At 46.6% G+C, this 20,680-nt stretch overlaps 1 protein-coding gene across 3 annotated transcripts; it reads left to right on the forward strand.

Moving 5' to 3' along the window:
• Positions 1–219: 219 nt before the first annotated feature.
• Positions 220–20,025, forward strand: PLD6 (phospholipase D family member 6). 3 transcript variants are annotated; one of them, XM_020281149.2, is made up of 4 exons: positions 220–993; positions 4,640–4,790; positions 8,588–8,694; positions 19,385–20,025. In XM_020281149.2, exons 1-4 carry the CDS (start codon positions 681–683, stop codon positions 19,441–19,443), a joined length of 630 nt encoding a protein of 209 aa, XP_020136738.2. In that variant the 5' UTR covers positions 220–680; the 3' UTR covers positions 19,444–20,025. The 3 variants fall into 3 exon arrangements, with proteins under 3 accessions (XP_020136738.2, XP_075850111.1, XP_012593404.2); XM_075993996.1 differs by lacking the exon at positions 220–993 and adding an exon at positions 1,166–1,635 and having other exon boundaries at positions 19,385–20,007; XM_012737950.3 differs by lacking the exons at positions 220–993; positions 8,588–8,694; positions 19,385–20,025 and adding an exon at positions 1,166–1,635 and having other exon boundaries at positions 4,640–6,439.
• Positions 20,026–20,680: the final 655 nt, after the last annotated feature.

Here is a 20,680-nt window from a genome sequence, read left to right on the forward strand (position 1 = left end):
CTTATTTAATCCATACCTTTTGACAAGTGTGTTTATCTGTGAAACATCACCACAGTCAACAAATAAACATCCATCATTTCATTTCATGTCCTTTTGTCATTCCCGCTAGGACACCATTGGTCTGCTTTCTGTCACTACAGTGTGCATTCTCTAGAATGTCATATAGATAGAATCATATATATGTACTCTTTTTGTCTGGCATAATTGAAAATCGTCCATGTTGTAGAGTATATCAGTACTTTATTCCTTTTTATTGCTAAATAGCATTGCATTATATAGATCTACAAAAGTTTATTTACCTGTGGATGGACATTTGTGTTGTTTCTAGGTTTGGGTTATTACACACCTACTATGAACATGTGTGTACAAATATTTGTGTGGAAGTATGCTTTCATTTCTTTAGGGAGTGGGATGGCTGGATCATATGGAAGGTGCATGTTTAATATTTTAATAAACAACTTGGAAAAATTACAGATTTACAGAAGAGTTTCAAAGATAGAACAGAGAGTTCCCATTTATTTCACCCGGTTTCCCTTATTGTTAGCATCTTACATTACTGTCACATGTCTGTCAAACCTAAGACACCGACATTGGTACATTGCCGTTAAACTCCAGACTTATATGGATTTCACTATTTTCCCATTAACGCCTTCCTTCTGTTCCAGGATCCAGTCCACTGCATGGAGTGTCCCTGTCACACCAGCCCAGCTCCTGCAGAGACAGGCCCAGGGGCCCCGCGGTCCCACTCGCTCGCCAGCCAGCGCCCTCCCCGGGCAGACGCTGGGGTGGAGCACGCACAGGGGCCTCCGCCTCCAGCACCTGGGCTTCTCCGGCTGCCACTGGCTGCGCAGACTCCTCGCGCCGTGTCTCCGGAGCCTTCCCCAGCGCTGCCAGCTGCTCCCCCGGGACTGTGCCCTGAGGGCCCCCAGCCAGCTTTCCGGAAGCTCGAATCAAGAAAGCGGGCGCTGCTTCAGGCCTCTGGGGCTGCAGACGGTCTGTGGCCCTGCGGGGATGGATGGTGCGGGTAGCTCTGCGGGCGGGCGGCCGCGGCCCCCGGGTGGCGGGCACAGAACGCCCCGGGCGAGCAGGCCGCGGCCGTGGGGCGGGGCGCGGCCGGGCACGTGGCCGCGGGGGGAGGGGCGCGTCCGGGCACGTGGCCGGGGGAGGGGCGCGCAGGCGCGCTGGGGCCGGCGCGGCCTGGGACCGGCGGCGGCATGCGGCGGTTGGGGTCGCCGGCGGTGGCGGCGGCCGTGGGCCTCGCCCTGGCCCTGGAGGCGCTGCCCTGGGTGCTGCGCTGGCTGCGGGCCGGGCGGCGGCGGCCGCGGCGCGAGGTGCTCTTCTTCCCGTCGCAGGTGACCTGCACCGAGGCGCTGCTGCGGGCCCCGGGCGCGCCGGCCGGGCCCCCCGCGGGCTGCCAGTGCAGCCTGCCGCACGGCGAGAGCTCGCTGAGCCGCCTGCTGCGCGCCCTCCTGGCCGCCCGGGCCAGCCTCGAGCTCTGCCTGTTCGCCTTCTCCAGCCCGCAGCTGGGCCGCGCCGTGCAGCTGCTGCACCAGCGCGGGGTGCGCGTGCGGGCCGTCACCGACTGCGACTACATGGCCCTCAACGGCTCGCAGATCGGCCTGCTGCGGAAGGCAGGTGGGCCTGGCGCGACCGCCCCCGGGGAGGCTCTGGGGACAGGCGAGACCCTGATTCGCCTCGTGGCCGTGGCCGTGTGAGGTCAGGGGTTGTGCAGAGACAGCGAGCCCCGCGTCAGGCCAGGCTGGCGCCAGGGAGCCGACCCTCCGCGCGCGTGCTCCCAGCGGGGAGAAGGTCTGGGGGTTCCCAGGGGCGTGTGGCCTGTCACTGGACACGCCGCGCTGCTGCGCACCCTCTTGGTGCCCGGCGTTGGGGCCAGCGTGCGCCTGGGCAGCCCGGGCCGGCAGAGTTTCTGACTGTTGCAGCCTGAGGCTCAGACTGACAGGGCCAGGCTTAAGAACTCTGTGGCCACCCTTGGGCCAGCGCCGGGACCGAGACGGGTTCTGGTGACCAGGGACCCGCGGCGGGAAGCCAGTTGCCCGAGATTCTGCTTCTGTCTGGAGACTTGAGGGCTGGGGAACGGCGCGCCTGCCCGGTGAGAGAAGCTTCTTGCCTCTGACACGAGTGAAAACAGGCAAAAGTGGAGCCAGGTCGGGCGCGGTGGCTCACGCCTGGAGTCCCAGCTACTCGGGAGGCTGAGGCAGGAGGATCGCTTGAGGCCAGGAGACTGAGGTTGCTGTGAGCGAGGCTGACGCCACGGCACTCTAGCCCCGGCAACAGAGTAAGACTCTGTCTCAAAAAATAAGTGGAGCCAGAAGGCTGGGTTGCTGAGCGGTTCCGTGTCTCTCCAGCTGTGCGGGCGCGGCCGTGAGGAGCGCGGATCCTCCTGCGGCCTGAGGTGCTGTCCCCTCCCCGCCAGCGCGAGCGCGCGGTGCCGCCCAGAAAGTCACGCCCGCCGGGGCAGCTGTAATTCCGGTGGCCACGTGTCGGAGAAACACATCCAGCCCTGGGGACCGGCCAGGCTGGGCATTGTTTCACCGCCACTCTGTTCCCTGCGCGCCCAGCCTGCTGCTGGCCTGGGAAGCAGAGCCGCCTCTGTGGAGTCGCCTTCCCTCGCCAGCTCCGCGCGAGAAGGCACCTTGGTCTGTGCCCGCAAGTTGCGCCCCACGTGGGTAGCAGAGGAGGCACGTTCCACCCTCTGGCAGCCTCAAGAGTTGCCTTTCGTGTGTTTGTGATTTTAGTGGGGGGAAGTGTGGGTACCTCTAGGCACGGACAGTTCTGTTTTATTTGGTAAGCACTAAGGGAATTGTGGGAGCTCGCGTTTGGGAACAATCTTATAGGGCCCCCAGATCAAGACCCCATCTAATGGTCAGCTCCCCTCTGGTGGCCTCCCTGCGTTTTCTGCTGGCCTTGAGCTGTCAGCAGCATGTGTCGTTAGGTGAATGTATCTGTGTACCAGTGTCAGTTAGAATCAGTTCCAGGTGCTTGGGGACACCTAGTGCACAAGGCCAGGCCCAGCGAGGAAGCCGACTAAATCATGCATATTTGATTTAGGGCACTAAGGAAGTTCAGGAAGACTTAGTAAAGCAGGGCAAGGGAGTAGGGTGTAGGAGGAAGTGGGCAGTGACCTTGCCGACTGAGAATGGGCTCTGGGAAGGCCAAGGCGTCCCAGTGGCTGGAACAGCAGGAACAGATGCCCTGAGCAGCAAGGTGTCCTCCTTGGCTGGAGGCAGAAAGCTGTGAGAGAGGAGGGCTGGTGGGGAGGATGACATCCGAGCTTCGTCCAGTCCTGTGAGGCAGGCAGTGTGCGGGGCCGCAGAGATGGCCTGGAATGGTCAGATTTTAGATGTATTTGGAAGGCAGAGCGAGCAGGATGTGCTGGTGGGCTGGCCACAGGGTGTGAGAAGTGGATCCGCGTGGTAAGGGAGTCACTACTGTCCAAGGTAGGGCTGCCAAAGTACAGGTGTGTCATTAAATGTGAATTTCACAGAAACAAATAATGTTTAGTGTATGTCCCAGATACTCAATGGGACATAGTTCCTTTCAAAAATTATTCCTCGTTTGTCTGAAATCCCAATTTAATTGGACATACTGTATTTTTATTTCATAAATCTGGCAACTCTCTTCCAATGAAGCATATTTGCTACTCTTTTTTTTTTTTTTTTTTTTTTTTTGAGACAGAGTCTCACTTTGTTGCCCAGGCTAGAGTGAGTGCCATGGCGTCAGCCTGGCTCACAGCAACCTCAGTCTCCGGGGCTCAGCGATCCTACTGCCTCAGCCTCCCGAGTAGCTGGGACTACAGGCATGCACCACCATGCCCAGCTAATTTTTTGTATATATATTTTTAGTTGGTCAATTAATTTATTTCTATTTTTGATAGAGACGGGGTCTCGCTCAGGCTGGTTTCGAACTCCTGACCTTGAGCAATCCGCCTGCCTCGGCCTCCCAAAGTGCTAGGATTACAGGCGTGAGCCACCATGCCCGGCCCCATGAAGCATATTTGCTACTCTTACGCCATGTTTCTTACAGTCCATTCTTTGGACAGATGATGATGGAGGCAGATATCATTCTGTGGGCTGGAACGAGGCAGACAGGCCCTGTCCTAGAGGGGTTTGGAAACTGAAGTGAGAGGGACGGCATTACTGGTTCTGTGGTGAAGGAAGCAGGGTGGTATGGAAGAGGAAAACTCGTTTTGTGTTAGTTAGTGTCCTTCTTGCCTTACCAGCCAGAAAAGCCACTGCACACAGGGACTGTTACGAGGTTGTGCCAGCAGGTGGACCCAGCTCCGGGAGCTGAGAGTGAGCCCTGCGACGTCTTTTCTCTGGTCGCCTCTGATGGGGCTAACGATGGCATGGCCCCCACCCAGACCCTAGGGCTGCTGGGTGGGTTGTTCCCCAGAGGAAATCAAGTGTTGTTGAGAGATGGAATCTACTGGAGGGTGAGGAGCAGGTGACCCCATGGTGCCTGTTGTTTCCCACCCGGTTCCCTGGTGGCATGTGCTCTGGCCTCTCAATTCTGGGAGCTGAGCACCACCACCCGGTGGAAGGCCTTCCCACCAAACTGGAAACAGCACGCTTGCAGAGCGGATGTACTGGAATGAAATTATCCTCTGCCTTTTCTGCAGGTATCCAGGTACGCCATGACCAGGACCTGGGCTACATGCATCACAAGTTTGCCATCGTGGACAAGAAGGTGCTCATCACTGGCTCACTCAACTGGACCACACAGGCCATCCAGAACAACAGGGAGAACGTCCTGATCATGGAGGACGAGGAGTATGTGAGGCTTTTTCTGGAAGAGTTTGAGCGCATTTGGGAGGAGTTTAACCCTACAAAGTATACCTTTTTCCCACAAAAGAAGAGAAGTCACTGATGTTGTGCTCTCTCCAGTCTTCAGAGCTGAATGAGAGAGAAGCTTCCATGCTACAGGACTTTCGGTGCCTCCAGTCAAAACCAAACCCAGCCTACAAAGAGCGGCTCTGCAGGCTGCTGCCTTGTGCAGACACTGCATTCTGAGTGAGGGAAACCTCAGTGATAGAAAAAATCATTTAAACTAAATTCTTATTCATTAGAATACTACATTGAACGAATGTTTGGGGTTAAAAAGGAAAAGGAAATTCTTGGTATATTAGGTCCACTATTTTGGACCAAGCCTATTTTTTTTCTCTCCACCAAAATAAATTTAGCTATAGCTTGTCACGGGTGTGTTTTTCCAGGAACTTTGCCTGTAGCTTGGCTTAGAATTGAAGGGTTTCTGCTGCTTTACAGAAAAGGCACAGTGCCTCTTTTGGGGTTGAACATCTAATTCCTTTTCCTGATTCTAGAAAACCCTTTTCTGCTTTGGCCAACTTAGTCTAGCTCAGCCCTTTTGGTATCTCCCTGAGAATTCTTCCTCCTCCCCCTTTGGACCAGCCTCCCCATCTGGCTGAGGGTGCACCTGGGCTCCTCGCTGTCACCAACTCCTGGGAGGCAGCAGAGGGGGAAGAGGACAGAGGAGTCCGAAAGGAGAGAGGTTGAGCACGAGCAGTCCTTGCCACTAAAAGGCCTCCTTGCATAATTACTCTTTAAAACAAAGATGCATGAAAATGCCTATCCTGAGCAACTGACCTGTCTTCACGTGGTGAAGTGTCAGTATGGGCTGCAGGCAGCCAGAAGCTGCTTTTGTTTCCATGTTGTGCTTTTAATCTCTAACATTCTCAGGTTCCAGGTAATTTGGTTATGTGTTTAGAAGTGATCTTGCCCTTAACACCTGTGGACTTGGGGAACTCACATTTTGGGCTCAGCGTAATCAATCTTGAATCACTTGACCATGGAGAGGGACAGGGAGGGCGGGGGGAGCAGCTTCAGGCTGTGGTGTCTTCCACACCTGGGTTTCCTTTCTCAGCTCAGTTTAAAGTCATAGGACAGCTGTCTGCTGTGCATTTGTGAAATGTTCCAAATTATTTTAGCAAATTTTTTATAATGTGTTTTTTAATATATAAATAGCTTGAATGATATCTGAAGCTGTGATTTCACTATTTTGTCATATTCTATGCGTCATGAGCTGTGGACCACCCATCCCAAAGTCTGTCGAATGCATGCGTGGGTCTCATGTCCCCAGCTTATGCTGCCGTTACCATCTGGACAGCGCTTAGTGCTGTATGTTTTCCCTTTTTAATGTTACTTTTGACTTACAGTGTTAGGCAAGTAAACATGGAAGTTAATTTTAAAAATTCAATTGAATCTGTAAAGTATTATATACAGATTGGAAATCACCCACAAATGGTTTTACATTAAAAGTGTTTTTCATCTGGGTCTGTGAACCCTCCCCCCCCAGTTTATGTTCTGAAAAGAAAATGGGAGAAGTTATAAAGTGTCCCCTGAATGGTGAAACCACATAATCCTGGATTTCTGACACATTTGAATAAATATGTTATTCTGTAGTGTGAATACTGCATGTCTTTGCCTTATCTTGCTAAGTCATTCAAACAGTGGCTACTCTTTATTAAATAAGCAAAACTTTTTGGTGGGGGGCAGTATAAATAAATAGCTGTTTAGAAACTGTTGGTCAAGATAGGAGTCCCTCAAAGAGAAACAAGACTTTAAAGTAATACTGGAGCGCCTCCTTTCCAAATGCTTTCCAAAGTGTCAGACTCCTCCTGGTCCTGTTTCCAGACCCACCAGACAGAAGCACGTTCCCAGCTCTCCCTTCCCTTTCTCATGAGCTCCCCTGCCCCCACCCAGAGTCCCTGCTGTGACTTCTCAGGGTGGCAGTGATCAGATGCACAGTCATGTGGCCACACACTGCTTGCAGGAAAGTTTTAAGAAATGTGAAATTATTTTACTTTATTTCATATATTCAATACTTTACTATTTTCATCATCTTAGGAGCAGAGGGAAATTGAATCTCACAAAAAGCTTCAGATACTAGTTAACTTTTCTGAAAAGAACTTGTGGTAAAATAAAACATCCCCCAAGGGAACACATACTCAAATCTCCCTCCAAAGTCAGGGCAGGAACCAAGCACTTCTCTCCAGCCTTGGGCCACACAGGCTGTGATTTCCATCGCTGTTCCAGGGATGGGCAGTGCAGGAGATCCCAGAACTGCTAGCCTTAGGCAGGCGATGCCAGAGTGACGGGGCAGGGACTCAGCCTGGAGCAAAGACAGATTGCCTAGCCTTGAGTGTCACTCGAAGCCTCTTTGTCTACAAGATTCAGTCTTGTGTCTCCCCTGAGAAACTTTAAAAGAAGTAATAAATTCTCAATTATGTTTGACAGTTGCTTTACAAGAGAGGGTCTAGGAAATCTCCCCTCTAAATAACTGCCCCTCTGCCCAGGATGGGCTCTTACTTTAACAGGGGAAACAGGAAAAAGGGTAAAAATGTTTTATACTTTTTAAAACTTTCCCCAATCTTTTTGGGAATTAAAACCTGCATCCCTGCCTCAGGCCAGTGGTTGGGGACGGGCAGGGGAGTGTCCTTCTTTCTTTGTACCACAGGAACTCAACAGAATTGTCCCGGTGGAGGTCACCAGAGATTGTCTTCCCCAAGACCGGATTGATCAGAACTATCCACTGCAGTTAATACCACGAGGCTGAAAACCCTCCCTTTAAAAGTTCTGTATTTCTGCTTATGAGGAGGACAATAGCATTTTAAGATGCGAGTCTCCATCATTTGCCTGCAAATTAATAAACTCATTCCTTTTCCTCAACCGTTTGTCCTCTTGTCCCCATTCATCTGATGCAGCCTCAGAGATAAGTGCCCAGCTTTCTGTAACATCATTTCTAGCTTAGTGGTTTGGGTTCAGTGTTGTCATTTTAATTATAGGGGACAGTAATACAGCTTAAGAACAAGCCTGAGGTATACATTGAACATTAGCAAAATTGAGTTTAAAATATTTTAAACTCTTGCAATACTTGTGGTTTTAAAAACTAATAGCAGCAGACGGCCTTAACATTGTGCCCACACTGCTGACTAACCTGAGAATGTTTGCATGAACCAATGCAACTACACTTTAACTACTTTGGTGCAGCACTCACTGGCCGCGAACCCTCGCCCACAGCCGCACTCGCAGTCCGCACGATAGTCTGCGCTGCGCATTGACGACGAATCCATTTTGCTCTTGTGTGATGGGGAAAGCTTGAAAGCACAGAAAGCTTGTTTTACTTTACAGGCAGCTTTCCTTGTCATGTAAATCAGAATAGGTAACAAATACATATATGTGTTTATCACGTTATTTTAAAATGTTCACAATTTTATTTTGATAAATGAAAAATTAGACAAGTCATATCATGGCTGTCAGCTAAAGTCGCTGTGCGCGTTCATCTGTGGCTGTCGACTATAGTCGATGCTCGTACCAAAGTGGTTAAAGCACTATGTTTGGTCTATTGGTTTTTAAAGCAACTCTTTATTTTTTAAAATAACACATTTTCAAGATTCACATAATAAAATCCACTTTAAAAGTATACAATTCAGTGGATTTTAGTATAGAGCTGTGTAACCATCACTCCCAAAAGAAACCCTGTCCTAACAGCAGTCACTCCCTATTTCCTTCTACCCACCAGCCTCTGGTAACCACTGTCTACTATCTTACAGATGTGCCTGTTCTGAATATTTCATACAAGTGGAATCTTACAACATGTGGCCTTTCGTATCTGCCTCATTCACTCAGTGCAATGTTTTCATGGGTAATCCCTATTGTGGTACGTACAGCACCTTATTTGTATGGCTGAATAGTGTTCCCCTGTATGAATGTTCCCCTGTATGAATGACACCACATTTTGTTGTCCAATCATTAGATGATAGATAATTGGGTTGTTTCCTCCTTTTGGCTATTACAAATAATGCTTCTATAGACATCTGTGTACAAGTGTTTGCACAGAAATGTTTCCATTTCTTGAGTATACACATAGGAGTGAAATTGTTGGGTCATGTAACTCACTAGTCATTTGAGAAACTGCCAGACTGTTTTCCAAAGGGGCAGTGTCATTTTACATTCCCAACAGCAGTGTATGAGAGTTCCTTCTTCTCCACATCCTCATCAGCATTTATTACTTGACTTTCTGGTTACAGCCATCCTAGTGGGTATGGTGTCTCATTTTAGGTCTGACTTATATTTTCCTGCTGACTACAGATATTGAATATCTTTTCATGTGCTTATTGCCATTTGTGTATCTTCCTTGGAGATATGTCTATTCAAACAAACCCTTTGCCCATTTTTTGGGTTGCCATTATATTAAATTTTAATAGTTCATTGTATATTCTGGATACAAGTCCCTTAACAGAAATATGATTTGCAAATGTTTCTCCCTTTTCTTTGAGTAATTTTTTCTTGATGGTATTGTTTGTAACATGTAAGTTTTACATTTTTATATAGTTCAGTCCATCTATTTTTATTGTTCTTGCCTGTACTTTGGTGTCATAGCCAAGAAACCATTGACCAAGGTCACAATGATACTCTTACCACTTACACTTTGGTCTATGATCCATTTGAGTTAGCTTTTGTGTATGGTGGTAAGGTCGGGAGTCCAGCTTCATTCTTTTGCATCTGTATATTGTTGAAAATCCACTGACCAAAAACATAAGGACCTTTTTCTGGACTTTCCATTCTGTTCCATTGATCTATATGTCTATCCTTATGTCAGTATCGCACTGTGGGGCGCGGTGTCAACGCCATTACAAGTTGGCGCCTGTTTCCGGCTTTGCCTAGAGCAGCTAACAAGTTCAGCGCACGCATAATTGTCAGTTGCCCTGTGGCGCGAGAATGCAAACAAAGGGTCCTGATATGGGCTAATGCTTTGGTGGCTCGACAGTTGAGCGGCCTATCGCAGCTTAGGGGTTGTACTTCTGGGGTATATAGCGGCCTGCGCGCTGCCGGGCTGGGTCTTCCGCATCATGTAAGTCTAAAGGGAACCCCATTAAAGCACGGTCAGAAGAACTCCTGTTGCCGCGTCTTCCTTGCTGGCGAGGCGGGCGCGACATCGCACTGTCTTGATTATGGAAGCTTTGTAGTAAATTTGAATCCTGTTAGCATGAGTCCTCTTTGTTCTTCTTTTCCAACATTCTTTTAGATGTTATGGGTCCCTTACATTTCCATATGAATTTTAGGACAAGCAGATCAATTTCTTCAAAAAAAAAAAAAAAAGGGCAAGAAATCTGATAGGGATTCTGATCGGTAGATCGAACTGGGGACATTGCCATCTTAATGATATTGTCTTCCAATCCATGAACATGGGATGCCTTTCCATTTTGCATTTGTTTAATTTCTTTTTTTTTTATTTCAGGGTATTATGAAGGTACAAACATTTTGGTTACATTTTTGTTTAATTTCTTTCAACCTGATTCATAGCTTTCAGTGAATGAGTCTTTTGTTTTTTGAGACAGGGTCTCAATCTGTTGTCTGGGCTGGAGTGCAGTGTGCAGTGGTGTTTATCATAGCTCACTACAACCTCAAACTCCTGGGCTCAAGTGGTCCTCCTGCCTCAGCCTCCTGAGCAGCTGGAAGTACAGGCATGCACTACCATACCTGGCTATTAATATTTTAAATCTTTTGTAGAGATGGGGTCTTGCTATGTTGATCAGGCTGGTCTTGAATTCTTGGCCTTAAGCCACTTGTTTATTTTTTGATGTTATTGCTAATAGAATTGCTTCGTTAATTTCAGTTTTAGATTACTCATAACTATTACATGGAAATACAATTGATTTTTATATATTGATCTTGTATCCTGCAAACTTGCTGAACTCCTTAGTTCTAACACTGTTTTTTTTCCTCTGCTTGACTTTTTTTTTGCAGTTTTATTTCAGCATATTATGGGGGTACAAATTTTAAGGTTTCAATAAATGCCCTTTTCCCCCTTCCCCCCACAAGTCTGAGTTTCCAGCATGACCATCCCCCAGATGGTGCACATCTCACTCATTATGTATGTATATACCCGCCCCCCCTACCACCTGCCCAATACCCTATTACTGTAGTACCTATGAGTCCACTTAGATGCTGCTCAGTTAATACCAGTTTGCTGGTGAGTATATGTGGTGCATGTTTTTCCATTCTTGGGATACTTCACTTAGTAGTATGGGTTCCAGCTCTAACCAGGAAAATATAAGATGTGCTTTATCACCGTTGTTTCTTAGAGCTGAATAGTACTCCATGGTATACATATACCATATTTTATTAATCCATTCTTGGATTGATGGGCACTTGGGCTGTTTCCACAACCTTGCAATTATGAATTGTGCTGCTATAAACATTCGAGTGCAGGTGTCTTTTTTGTAGAGTGTCATTGGATCTTTTGGGTAGATGCCCAGCAATGGGGTTGCTGGATCAAATGGTAGATCCACTTGTATCGCTTTAAGGTATCTCCATATTGCTTTCCACAGAGGTTGAACTAGTTTGCAGTCCCACCAGCAGTGTACGAGTGTTCCTCTCTCTCCGCATCCATACCAGCATTTATTGTTTGGAGACTTTTTTTTTTTTTTTTTTTTGAGACAGAGTCTCACTTGTTGCCCAGGCTAGAGTGAGTGCCGTGGTGTCAGCCTAGCTCACAGCAACCTCAAACTCCTGGGCTCAAGCGATCCTCCTGCCTCAGCCTCCCGAGTAGCTGGGACTACAGGCATGTGCCACCATGCCCGGCTAATTTTTTCTATATATATTAGTTGGCCAATTAATTTCTTTCTATTTATAGTAGAGACGAGGTCTCGCTCTTGCTCAGGCTGGTTTCGAACTCCTGACCTTGAGCAATCCGCCCGTCTCGGCCTCCCAGAGAGCTAGGATTACAGGCGTGAGCCACCGCGCCCGGCCTGTTTGGAGACTTTTTGATAAAGGCCATTCTCACTGGGGTTAAGTGATATCTCATTGTGGTTTTGATTTGCATTTCCCTGATGATTAGAGATGTTGAGCATTTTTTCATGTTTGTTGGCCATTCTTCTGTCTTCTTTAGAAAAGTTTCTGTTCAAGTCCTTTGCCCACTTTTTAATAGGGTTATTTGATTTTTTCTTGCTGATTTTCGTGAGTTCTAAGTATATTCTAGTTATCAGCCCCTTATCAGATGCGTAGGATGCAAAAATTTTCTCCCATTCTGTAGGTCGTCTGTTTACTCTCATGACTGTTTCTTTGGCTGTGCAGAAGCTTTTTAGTTTGATCATGTCCCATTTATTTATTTTTGTTGCTGCTGTGATTGCCTTTGGGGACTTCTTCATAAACTCTTTGCCTAGGCCGATGTCTAGGAAAGTGTTTCCAACATTTTCCTCTAGAATTCTAATAGTTTCATACTTTAGGTTTAAGTCTGTTATCCAGCATGAGCCTAACTTTTTTTTTTCCCAGTGTGGAATCCTTAGGATTTCCTATATACAAGATCATTTCATTTGCAAATAGAGATAGCTATACTTCTTCCTTTTCAATCTGGATGCCTTTTTTTCTTTGCCTAATTGCTCTGGCTAGACTCAGTATACTGTTGAATACAAGTGGTGAGAGCAGATATCCTTGTCTTGTTACTGATCTGAGGGGTAAAACTTTTGGACTTTTAACATTATGATGTTGTAGGTTTTCATATATGGTCTTTATCATATTGAGAAAGTTCTCTTCTGTTCCTAGTTTATTTTTTATCATGAAAGGGCTTTGGATTTTCAAATGCCAATTGATTTTTTAAATTGCACTTACATAATTAAAAAAAAATAAGCCAGGTATGGTGGTATGTGCCTGTAGCCCCAGCTACTTGGGAGGCTGAGAAGGGAGGATCATTTGAGACCAGGAGTTTGATCCAGCCTGGGCAACATAGTGAGACCTCCATCTCTTAAAACAAACAAACAAACAAAACCACCAAACCACCACCACATTAGGCCAGTATCCAAAAACTTTGTTATACAAATTTAATAAATTATTTTAAATGGGCAAAGAATTATTGAAAAATCCTAAAAACAATTGGAATAGCACACTGAAAATATGTGCCTTTATATGTATGTCTGTGCTTTGGGGATTTTTGCTAAGTTTTATAAATTCCTCAGGCTGATTTCTAGTTGGCAGAGTTAGACTTTAGTTTTTTTCTGTTTAGCCCAGTAAAAGTTTGGATTCCCACATTTTGACACATTTCATTCTAAAGGGTGTGACAATATTGATTTTTAAAAATCTGCTGTATTTTAAATTTAGCAGGTCACAACTAGAATATTAGAAAATGAAGTGGAGTAGACACATCAGCAGATATCACAGTGAGAGTGCATTGCTTTGTTAAATTTTGGATTTGGAGGTGTATGTGTATTGGGTCAGGATGTAAAATGCATTTTCTATTATAAACAAAAAGTAAAATATTTTTGTAAATAAACTTATTCATAAGAAGGACAGGTGTGGTGAGTTATAGTACCTAGATGGTGAAGGCATCACCATCATCAGTATTTCCCTTTTTTTTTTTTTTTGAGACAGAGTCTCACTCTCTTGCCTGAGCTAGAGTGCCGTGGCATCAGCCTAGCTCACAACCTCAAACTCCTGGGCTCAAGCAACCCTCCTGCCTCAGCCTCCCGAGTAGCTGGGACTACAGGCATGCGCCACCATGCCCAGCTAATATTTTCTATTTTTACTTGTTTGGCTAATTTTTTTTTCTTTTTTAATTTTTGTTTTCCCCCCTTTACCATTACTAGATTGGTGATGTTTGGCTAATTTTTTTTTTTCCTATAGTAGAGACGGTGTCTCACTCTTGCTCAGGCTGGTCTCGAACTCCTGAGCTCAATCAATCCTCCTGTCTCAGCCTCCCAGAGTGCTAGGATTACAGGCGTGAGCCACCGTGCCTGGCCCATCATCAGTATTTCTTTTATTTTTTTATTTTTTTATTTTTTTGAGACAGAGTCTCGCTTTCTTGCCCAGGCTAGAGTGAGTGCCGTGGCGTCATCCTAGCTCACAGCAACCTCAAACTCCTGGGCTCAAGCGATCCTCCTGCCTCAGCCTCCCGAGTAGCTGGGACTACAGGCACGAGCCACCATGCCCGGCTGATTTTTATATTATATATATTAGTTGGCCAATTAATTTCTTTCTATTTTTATGGTAGAGACGGGGTCTCGCTCAGGCTGGTTTTGAACTCCTGACCTTGAGCAATCCGCCCGCCTCGGCCTCCCAGAGTGCTAGGATTACAGGCGTGAGCCACCGCGCCCGGCCAGTATTTCTTAATGACCAGTTAGCCCCCTGAAGACTTCCATAACTGAGGCAGTGTCCATTAATTAGATTCTGGATATAAAATATTTCTTACTATGGTTTGTGTGTGAACATGTAAGATCTGAGTTTTTATGTGAAGTATTCTATTTATTTATTTTTGAGACGAGGTCTCACTATGTTGTCTAGGCTGCTCTTGAACTACTGGGCTCAACTGATCCTCCCACCCTAACCTCCCAAATAGCTGAGACTACAGGTGCACCACCAAGCCCTGCTAAACTATCCTAATTTTGAAATGCTAAAAACTAATCCAAAGCTTTTTTTTTTTTTTTTTTTTGAGACAGAGTCTCACTTTATTGCCCAGGCTAGAGTGCTGTGGCATCAGCCTAGCTCACAGCAACCTCAAACTCCTAGGCTCAAGCGATCCTCCTGCTGCAGCCTCCTGAGTAGCTGGGACTACAGGCATGCACCACCATGCCTGGCTAATTTTTTTCTATACATTTTTAGTTGTCCAGCTAATTTCTTTTTATTTTTTTAGTAGAGACGGGGGTCTCACTCTTGCACAGGCTGCTCTTGAACTCCTGAGCTCAAACAATCCGCCCGCCTCGGCCTCCCAGAGTGCTAGGATTACAGGTGTGAGCCACCATGCCTGGCCTAATCCAAAGCTTTAAAAACACTTTTTAAAACGCAGGTTATAAATAAAACTTTAAATCTCTGTAGATCTCCAGGCTACTGCCCAGTTTCAACTTTTGACCAAACTGCATATTTTGCATATGCCTCTCCATTAAACAAAATCTCATTACACAGCATGCAAAGGGTGATGCAAAAATAGTTTATTATGATATAGTTTATGTAAAGTTAGATAGTATTTACAAAATAAAAATGATAAGCTACATCCATGGGAATCTAGCGTGTCACACAAAGGAATTAATATTTTGACAAAATAACACTTTAATTGTAGTGAACAGCTGATCACAAACGTTGAAGAAAAAGTCTCAAACTAAGCCATGAAGTCTTGAATTATTTTTTTTTTTAAAGCGTGAGCAGCTCAGCTAGCCAGGAGACCTTCTCTTGGGGACACCAGTCTGACAGAAGACCCACACCCACACCTGGGGCGGTCGTACCTGCCTTGTTTGCTGAGGACTGTTTTCTTCTGCACATAATTTTTAGTCTGGTAAAGCATTATCATCTAGTATTAGAACAGAAATTAAATACCAGTTAAAATTATACAAGCTTGTTCTTTTGACATTTAGCATGTGACTGCTGAAATACTTAGCTGTGGCAGAAGTCATTCTGTGAATCATTTCCAAACTTGTCACAACTGATGAAAAGTACCCTACATTTCTACTTTGTTCATATATTGTGCCCCCAGCAGTTTGGCACAGTATATTTTGTCTTTTAAAGCTGGGACATTCACCCAGCTAGAAAGGTATATTTATGAGAAAAATCATTAAGAGTTATAACTGTTGAGGAGCCATGTGGATATTTACATTTTATAAATATTACCTTAGGAAAATTACATGAATTCTTATAATTTAACTGGTTTTGAATCCTAACATAAGTCAGTAGATACAGTCGTTAATACTAAAGGTAAATCCTAAATCCTTTAAAATCCATTTTAATCGAAGTTTTGTGATATAAACATAACAGCAGTAAATGAGTGTTCTTCGCCATCCATTCCTAACTTTCTATAAAACAAAACCAGGCATGCGACATGACTGGCGTCTCACTGGAGAAGGGAAGGGCGTGCCGATGCCGCTGGCTGCAGGTGGCCCGTGTCTGAAGACTGCTTTTCTAGAACTTCCTTTTCTCAGGTGATTCGAGCTGCGTCCTGGGGGAAGCCCCCTCACCGAGGCTGCGGCCGGGGCTCACCCACCTCCACACACACAGAACAGTACTGGATTCTCCAATTCTTAACTATTCTGTGGCTCCTCACCAATTTGACAAAAACACATATTGTAAAATAAGATGCACTACAAGTGCTATGACCACAGTGGAATGACACACTGCAACCGAACAGCTGGGAATCCAGATAGCTCAGGTGCTTTGCAAATGACCCTGCCCAGCTAGTCCGGAAAGTTGCCGGAAACCACACATTCAGACCCTTGATACCAGGGCTGTGCCTTTGACAAGTCTCTCTACTAGTCTTCAATTATGTGTGAAACAGTCTGGTCAAGATGTAACCACTATTTTTCTTCACTGTCCTAACTGGTTCTACCAAGAACAGGTAATACAGCATTCTTTCAATTTAAAACAATTTATGGATGCAGGGTTATCACTATTTTAGATACTGTATACATTCTTTAAAACCATCTGTTAAATGACCAAAGCTTTTAAAAAGATACAACAGTTACTAAGAACATTTCCTTATAGTGCAGGTGGGGTTCAACAGTACAGTTCCCCCATCTTAAAAAGGGATGTCTGTAGATTTTCTTAAAAACCCATACAAACTTTGTCACAAAAATCCCTGCAGTAACTTCTCAGTAATATTTACACTGCTTGCTCTCAATAATATACACGTTACTTTAAAGAAAATAAACACAGCTGCTTTTAAATACAGAAAAATTGCAAGCTACACTGAGCATGCAGTAGCTTAAGTATTCACAAAGCACTGTGAGCACCTAGAGGACTCTGACTCAAGATGCACTAGGACAGGTGGGGCCTTGTCCCACCTACACAGAGGGTCTAGTTTTGAGCTATTAACTCCCCTACTCAGAGCTGAAGAATTTCAGAGAAGGGAAACATCTTCTCCCTATAGAGACACAAGAATACTTGAAACTCAGAGTTCTCAAAAAGACAAAAGAATGAGTAGGCTCTTTTCCATGGCAGATAAAATTTCAGAAAATTGAAAGTGTTACTTTCCATACAGAATTTATTTATGTTACAGAAAGTAACATCTTCCTTAATAGCTAAATAGCTATTTAGCTTTAGCTATAATAGCGAAAATGAGTACTTTTACTAAACCTCACCTCATGCTGATTCTCATTGTTTTCATCTGTGGAAAGCATGGCCTTCCTGAAGGCTGTCTGCACACGTGTATAAATACACATGTGTACAAGCACCACACACATCCACCTCTTAAGGGCAGTTTGCAGAATGACTCACCATAGTTGCTATGAAGGAAGAACATGCATCTCAGAATGTCCTGTTACTTGGCATTAAGAACAATGGTGGACTTCACTTTTTGACCCGAAGACGACCCTTTTCACAGGTTTAAAAATCTAGTATCTGAGCTTACACCTTTAAGGGTTTGGTGACATGGAAAAGCCAGAGGAGAGGAGGCGTGTGCTTGCATATGATAACTTCCAACCTGAGTGATGGACCATCCACTGGCAGTCGCCCAGTGCTCATCGACTGGAAAAGAGACGGCAGTGTTAAGCAGTCTGGGAATTCTTCTCGTAAGAACGCCAAAAGGCAGGAGAGTCTAGTGAGATGAAAGGTGGGAAAAATAGTTTACAAATACCTTAATTTTAAGAACCTTTTGAATAAGTAATTTCCCAGCAGCCTTCTTCCCAACTCCTCTGAGGAGTCATGGAGGCGATTTTGCCAGGACACTCTCACTCAGCTCAGCCAACGAGCAGGTGCAGGGCCGCACCACTGCAGGCAGGGGAGACTGTGTCCTCTCTGGCTTGTGTCATCTCTTAGTGCTCCAATGAGACATTAGGGCAACAGTTAAAAATCTGTTCATAAAACAAATTCCTTGTATGGAAGACTATAATGACTCAGCTATCCAGGAGTTTTAGGGTGTGAAATATTCTGAAGGAAGTTTCCAGGGAAGTGAAGCTTCTCATTAAATTGCTAAACATTTCTTTAAAATTTTAACATTGAATTTCTTTGAAGTATAATATCATATATTTCCATTCTTTATAAAATTTTGAAAATATTTTCTTTCCCCCTTTCTTGGTGACAAAGAGGTCACAGGTTTTGTTGTTTTTTTAAAAATTATGTCTTACAAAGTCTTAAACTCCAAGCTTCTAGCTTCTTTAGGGCAATGATAAGCAAACTCTTATTTTCAGGAAAAATGTTGATGGGTTGCATTCTTTTCATTTTAAAAGGTAACTGTCATAAAACTTAGACAAATCAGCAAATGAAGTGGTGAGGAGAAAGCCATTAAAACAGCCACAGACCACACAAAGGAGCAGGGACAGCAGAGCTCCCCCACCCCCCAACCCCGAAATTAGGCCACAAGTCGAGGAGGCCAACCAGGAGGGAGCATTGCTCATCCCAGCGAGGGGGACAGGGCTGCTGGTCTGTGCAGGGGACGCGTGGCAGCCAGCAGGACCCGCACGCAGGGTGGCCGCACACCCCCCTCCCGCCCCGCCGCCCCGTCTCCAGTGCCCACTGCCTCGCTTGGAGACTGCCGGGCCTCAGTGATGAGGAGGGGCGTGTTCCGTTCTCAGCATGTTTCCATGTGGCCAAAAGAGTTCCATCTACCCCCATAGTGACAGAAATGGAAGTAAAATACACCCCATAGAAGTGCTTTTCAAGCCATCCATTTTGTTTCTGGCCTCTGTCAGTGCTCCCTTCAGGCACATCTGACGCGCACACGGCGCAATTCCCTCCTCTCCCCCCAGTCTGGCTGCAGGACTGGGGGAATGACCGGACCCCAAGGCTCTGCTCAAGCAGACTCTCGCAGAGTCTTCCATTTAACCAGCCAGTCAGCTGGTTCCCTTCTGCCTTTGTACTTGCTGGATTCTCTGACTTCACGCTCTTGTTCCATAAACCAACAAGTTCAGGACATGGTCTCCTGCGGTCACCCCCCGGAGGTCTGCGCTTCATGCAGAGTGCAGGCCTCATTCTCACTCCCTTAGCATGGCTTCTGGTTCCCATGGTGACAAGCTTCCCCTCCCCCAGCCCGCACGCCTGTGCCAGGGAGGCTGTAGACAGGACGGTCGCAGCGCTCGGGAGCTGGGCACGTGCTGATAAAGGAACTTGACCAGCAGAAATGACCACTCTGTGTCAGGAAGAGTCAAACTATTTAGTTTTCCCAGTTTGGCACAGCTTACTTGCAGGTTATGAGTGAATGTATTTTATAGGAAAATATTTAAAATAGTGAAGTCTATCCATTTAACTTTCTCCTCACCCATGAAGTGGGGCAGGCTCACTACTGCTTAGTTTGCGCTAACAGCAGCCTGCGACCTGGGGGTGCCCAGCCCTGACAGCCCTGTGCCACCTGCAGCAGCCCCTAAGAACTGTCCTCTACCAATGCAGAAACCAGTTCCACTTTTGCATTTTTACTCTTTCTTCTCTCTGGAATTCAGGTGCTCAACTGCTTCCCAAGGGATCTAGACGCCTACAGGGAGCAAACGGGGGACACTGAGGGCCTGCATGGCTTGCACGTGCTGGGCCAGCGGTGGCGGAGACTGTCAGGGCAGCTGCCAATCCCGTGCCAGTGTTGCCACCTGGGGCAACAGTCGCTGTTCCTGGGACATGAAGGACATCTTTATTTTCTTTCTTGCCTGGTTCACTCCACCTGGAGAACATAACCCATCAGCGGAAACTCAGATTATCCCAACCTAGATGGCGGCTGTCCCTGTGTGACGGCACTCTGTCACAATGCCAAATGCAGGGCACTTTTGGGAGGCTGCAGCTGAAGCACCTTTTGTAAAGAGGAGCCAGAGTGTCCCCTTCTCTCTTCTGCCTCAGCGTCCGCAGCCCTTTCCTGGCAACACCTCACAGCCAGCCCTGGGGGAGCAAGTCCTTCTGCCTCCAGTGACCATGGGGCCGTCACCAGAGGCTGGCTGCGGTGCTGGGAGGAGCACAGATGCCCAGCTCACCTGTCTCCTGCAGGCTCTGCCCGACCCCAAACACTGCAACACAATGTATCCATCCCCTAGCATTCTTGAGGGCCAGCCTCGAGGGGCAAGTGATGAAGAAAACGAATAAAATGCTCTTTTGACCTATGCACAAACTTGCTTTTATTCTAAGCACTTCGAGGGGTGGAGGCAGATGCAGTCTGTCAAGGAGCAGACCCTGCCAAGAACCCCCAGAGACAGAAGGCAGGAAGCTGCTTGCAGAAGGGCCAGAGGGTCCCCAGGGGCAGCAGGGAAGGTCACAGAGGAAACCACATCAGGGCAGGGCAGGGCAGGCAGCAGGTGGTGGTCCTTAGAGAACCACATGAAATCAAACACCCAGAGAACAGAGGCAACCACACTGCCTTCCCGTTGGATCCTGCCTCACATTAAGTCTCTGCATGTCCTGGAGGAGACGTATGTCCTGGCAGGGGCCTGGAGAGAGCAGTGAGGCTGGTAGGGACAGGGCCCCCGGCGTCCCTTCTGTCCAGCCTCATTCTGAGCATGACACTGGCAGGTCCACCTCTCAAAGTGCTGCCAATCTAAACGGGGGTGGGAGTGGGGGAGAGGAAGGTTAAGAAGTGGGGTCTCATTATGTTGCCCAGGCTATAACACAGCGGTGATTCACAGCATGATCACAGCTCACTGCAGCTTCCACTCCTGCCTCAGCCTCCTGAGTAGCTGAGATTACAGGCACGTGCCACCATGCCCGGCTCAGACAAGTATTATAAATTTTTAAACAGACCTAATTTTCTCTTGCTGTTA

This window comes from Microcebus murinus, chromosome 18, assembly GCF_040939455.1.
Source record: "Microcebus murinus isolate Inina chromosome 18, M.murinus_Inina_mat1.0, whole genome shotgun sequence".
In the NCBI taxonomy this organism is placed as follows: Eukaryota; Metazoa; Chordata; class Mammalia; order Primates; family Cheirogaleidae; genus Microcebus; species Microcebus murinus.

Bases quoted from the DNA above. Each gene is read 5' to 3' on its own strand.
- PLD6 (XM_075993996.1), top strand. From the start codon at position 1,215: ATGCGGCGGTTGGGGTCGCCGGCGGTGGCGGCGGCCGTGGGCCTCGCC. The intron at 1,636-4,639 runs GTGGGCCTGGCG...CCTTTTCTGCAG, and splicing joins CGGCCTGCTGCGGAAGGCAG to GTATCCAGGTACGCCATGAC. The intron at 8,695-19,384 runs GTACGTACAGCA...TCTGGAATTCAG, and splicing joins CATGGGTAATCCCTATTGTG to GTGCTCAACTGCTTCCCAAG.